This window comes from Caenorhabditis briggsae (assembly GCF_000004555.2).
Source record: "Caenorhabditis briggsae complete genome, chrI, whole genome shotgun sequence".
NCBI classification, from domain to species: domain Eukaryota; kingdom Metazoa; phylum Nematoda; class Chromadorea; order Rhabditida; family Rhabditidae; genus Caenorhabditis; species Caenorhabditis briggsae.
Genome location: NC_013489.2, coordinates 8,561,283 through 8,565,585, shown reverse-complemented (window position 1 = coordinate 8,565,585; position 4,303 = coordinate 8,561,283). Strand labels below are relative to the sequence as shown.

Here is a 4,303-nt window from a genome sequence, read left to right as displayed (position 1 = left end):
AAATGTGAGTGTTGAAAATTGCGAAATTTTCAACACTCAAAATTTTTAACACTTTAAAGCAGTTAAAACGACACTGAAAAGCGTAGACAAAAAACAATTCTAGATGACGACTAGTCTGGAAACTAGACTCTATTTTTAAGTTCAAATGGTCAAACTATTCGCGAGGTTGTCGAAGTGCTAACAACGGTGCGTAAGCAATCGCTCAACCGCTTTTTCCACAATGCGTCTTCAAAATTTGTGACCCGAAATTTACTTCCTACTTGGTGAGTAGTCAACTGTTCTCGATAATATTTATCTCTTTCAATTCATCTAATTCTCTTCCTATGCTACGCGTTATTTATAGTCTGCTGTCTAGTCTCAATCGGTTCTCTGGACTATGGCCTTGCTGTTTGACCGTTGATCGTCTGCGCCTCACGTGTTAGAGCGATCTATCCGATGTCTCGTTTCTCTGCAAACTCTCTATTTCCCTCAGTCTTTGTTCTCATCACTGAACAAAGCGGCAAGGGAAGAAGGCTACGACTTGAGACCTCTTCTTTCTGGCCGACCATACTCCTTTTCTACTGTGGGTCCCTCTTTTTTTCTTTTTGCTTCCTTTCTCCTTAGTATTCCTACTTGGGTGCGTTTTCTGTTTCTTATTATCGAATTTTTGTGTTTGGCTCCAACAACCGACGAGCATATTTCTTTATTTGTGGCACTAAGTGAAACATCACGTATGTTCTTTAGCATGTATGTCGTCGATCTGTGATTCTGAACATATCGAAAACTAGCAGCAGTTTGTTCGTTTTACTATTTTTCAATTGCACAACGATCATTGTTTTTCACTCTACTTCGAGAGTCTCTTTCAACTAATATTTGAAACATTATGTTCTCATCACAGTTGTTTTTTTTATAACTGGAGTGTGCGAAGTTTGATCGCGAAAACTTCAACGTAGTTATTGTAGCACTGATGTTTGATGCTTTTATTCTTTTGAGTTCCCCAAAATTCTCATAATATCTATGATTTGAATTCTCAGCTACATATAGTGTAGTTGTCAAACGAGATGTTACAATTTATCGCTATTTATCGCTTTAGGGCTGATGTTATGATTATAGCGCAGCTTTCATGATGACTCATTTATGATTTCATATTATTATCTACTATTAAGGTTAAACAGAAGTTGTGTGACATTTGAATGAGAGTTTTCCGTTTTCATATTTTGTAGTTCTCACAGAAACCGAATCACTATCCTTCTATCTCGTCTATTTATTTACATTGTCCCGCTCATGAAACCACGCGTACTTTTTTCCTTCTCCTCTGTATGAAGTTACCCATATTGTTGAACTGATAAAAAAAAACTGGCACCTGAAAATCTCGCGAGTAGCGCTCGTGTCGATTTACAAGGCCTCGTCTTAACAAGGATACTGTTTGAAGGGAATTTATTTCTATACAATTTTATGAACCAAATTAAGATCTTTGGTAAAAATATAATCGCTCTCTGAAAAGAGAAACCGAACTTAATTGCGGGAAAACGTCGGAGCGAGGCGGGAAGTCTGAAATATCTTTTTTACCGCGTAGATCAACACAAGCGGCGGTTCCCAGGACCTCAGGTGCCAGTTTTTCCTAATTCGCCAGTATTATAGCATACTCTTCATTTCATATCGTTTCATAACTTTTGATATCTTCAAAAACTATGTTTGCGCACACTTTTCCCCTCGTTTGTCACTTTTTTCTCTTGACTTCTTGCGTCTCACTCTTCGTCGCTTCCTCGGCGCCAGACAACACCAATTATCGATTTGTTTTCAACGACTTTCCGATGTTTTCATCTAGTTCGATTTCGTTTTGCTTCTCTATTGTTTTCTCATTTTTATCACAATTCTTCCTAGTGGTTAGCTTCGAAAATTGCCTTTTTAAACTTGATTCGCCATAAGATATTTTCTTTTCTTTCAGAGGAATGGAGCCTCATGTCGACGGGGTTTACATCGGCGGTGTCGGCAACTCTGGATCTGATGTGGTCTGTGTCGGAGTTCCAGCACTCGGTGTTTCTTCTCAAACTGAAATCAAAGTCGAGAAAGTTCAACATACATGGACAGTAAAGAATTTTTCGCACTGCTACCAAGAATATCTCGAAAACTTTGTATATCTTCAACGAGGCGACGAACAGTTGACATGGTCCATTAAGATATATCCGAAAGGAAATGGCGAAAATAATAAGGATTTTGTGTTTTTATGTCTGAACCGAGTCATTAATAATAATGTGAAGGCTGGAAAGATTGGATTCAAATCGCAGTTCAAGCTGAGAACTGCGGAAAATAAAGATATAGAGGTTTGAAAAATTTTACAGTATTTTGTAAAATAACCTTGTTTTTAGATGAGGATTCATCCCAACCCATCACATTCTGACTATGTTTCCTACATCAAACGGGACGTTCTGTTCCCTCAAATCATGCCTCGTGATATGATAATTGTCCACGTGGAAATTGATGTAGCTGTGGAGACGATCACAACTACCAATGAGCCAATTCAAGTTAGTTTTTTATGAAATCCAAAATCGAGATTTATTTTTTATTCAGTTTGAACCTATAAATACGGAACAACAGCTAGTGGACGATTATCAGCGATTGTTTTGTGATGAACTATTGACTGATTTCGATATAAATGTAAACGGAAGAGTAATCCGCGCACATAAGGCAGTTCTTGCTGCACGTTCTGCAGTATTCAATGCGATGCTTACCCACCAAGACACAGATGAGGCTAGAACGGTTGGTTTCGTCAGTCAGTCAATTCCCATTTATATAATTCGAAATTTCCAGTCAGTGATGTACATAAACGATATGGATTTTGATGTTATATACGAGATGGTGTATTATATTTATTGCGGAAGGTGTCAGAAAGATATCACAGATATGGCGACTGCTCTTCTAATCGCTGCAGATAAATATCGCATTGACGAGTTGAAAAATCATTGCGAAAAGTATTTGGTGGAAAATATCACAGTGGAAAACGCATGCAGTCTTCTTATTATTGGAGATATCTATACTGCTGCCAAGCTGAGAAGGCGAGCTGTTCAGGTGAGCACTTGAGACCGTAGTAATCTTTTATAAAATGATATGCCACCTTCTGTTGGTTATTTTCTCCGATTTTTGTTTCCTAGATGAGGTGAAAAGTTTCCATATTTTATATATTGTAAAAGCAATTAGGAAGATATCTTAATATTTCCAAATTGTTTCAGTTCATCTTGGCCCGTCCAAAAAATGTCACTGGGACTCCAGGATGGGATGACATCCTCAAATGTCATCCTAATCTTATCACAGACATCTTCAGCCAAATTGAACGACAAGTAAGTAATACAGTCTCCATTCAAATTAAAAACAATTCTGATTTTCAGTCGTCAACAGGAGCCACTTCCTCCGTTTCTTCTCTCCCTGGAATCCCGATGGATGTTCCAGGAGTACCCGGAAACAATGGCCCACCACCATCTGGTCTGTAATCAGCGTGTCATCTGATGGGCTTCACCGATGCTGCTGGTCATGTCATCATTTTCATTCCCCAGTGATCATACTATAGCCTTGTTCAGCTTTCAATGTATATTTTTCAAGTATTGTTTATTTTGAAAACTAATGTTTTTTGTCGTTCCAACAAATTCGGGTATCCAAGCTCCCTCCCTCTTTTTTGTAAATTTTTGATGGCCTCTGGAACATCGAAAGCGGGATCATTGAATATCAACCATGGAATATATCTTGTCTCCTGTCCCTCCTGTTAACACTTAACCAAAAGTTTTATAATCCGTATTTGCGAACAGTTTTGGCTCTTGTTTTACATTTTTCGTCATGTCATTTCTGGATTCTTCCCCCAACTTGCCTTGGTCTTGTGTTCCCTATAATTCAGTAATATTCGCAGTTTCATAGAAGGAAAAATGAATGAGAGACTGAAGTTTTATTATGAAAATGTGTTGTTTTCACAACTCGAGAGATTTGATTACGAAAACCGGAATATAGTGAGATCAAATAATATTATGATTATTGAGTTATGGATACGGGGTGGNNAAACTGATATCCCATGGCCCTCTCGATGGGACGTTTACTTGACGACGAACGCCGTCGATATTCATTGGTTCAGCATCTTGAACTCAATCGTTGCTGTGCTTTCTCTTTCCGGTGAGATTTTTCCGGCCTTCTCAACACTCTTGATGATTCAATTTCAGGTTTTTTGAGTGTAACTATCGTGCGAACTGTACGTCGGGACATCGCTCAGTATAATCGGGATGACGAAGAAGACGAAACCTTGGAAGAAACTGGGTGGAAGCTGGTGCACGGAGATGTTTTC

The 4,303-nt window shown here is 38.5% G+C and overlaps 1 protein-coding gene across 1 annotated transcript; it reads left to right on the top strand.

Moving 5' to 3' along the window:
* Window positions 1-1,931: 1,931 nt before the first annotated feature.
* Cbr-mel-26 lies at window positions 1,932-3,467 on the top strand (the record flags this gene model as incomplete). Its single annotated transcript, XM_002639678.1, has 6 exons — window positions 1,932-2,303; window positions 2,349-2,504; window positions 2,551-2,739; window positions 2,791-3,048; window positions 3,210-3,317; window positions 3,366-3,467. The coding sequence occupies 6 exons, from the start codon at window positions 1,932-1,934 to the stop codon at window positions 3,465-3,467; spliced, it is 1,185 nt and encodes a 394-aa protein (XP_002639724.1).
* Window positions 3,468-4,303: the final 836 nt, after the last annotated feature.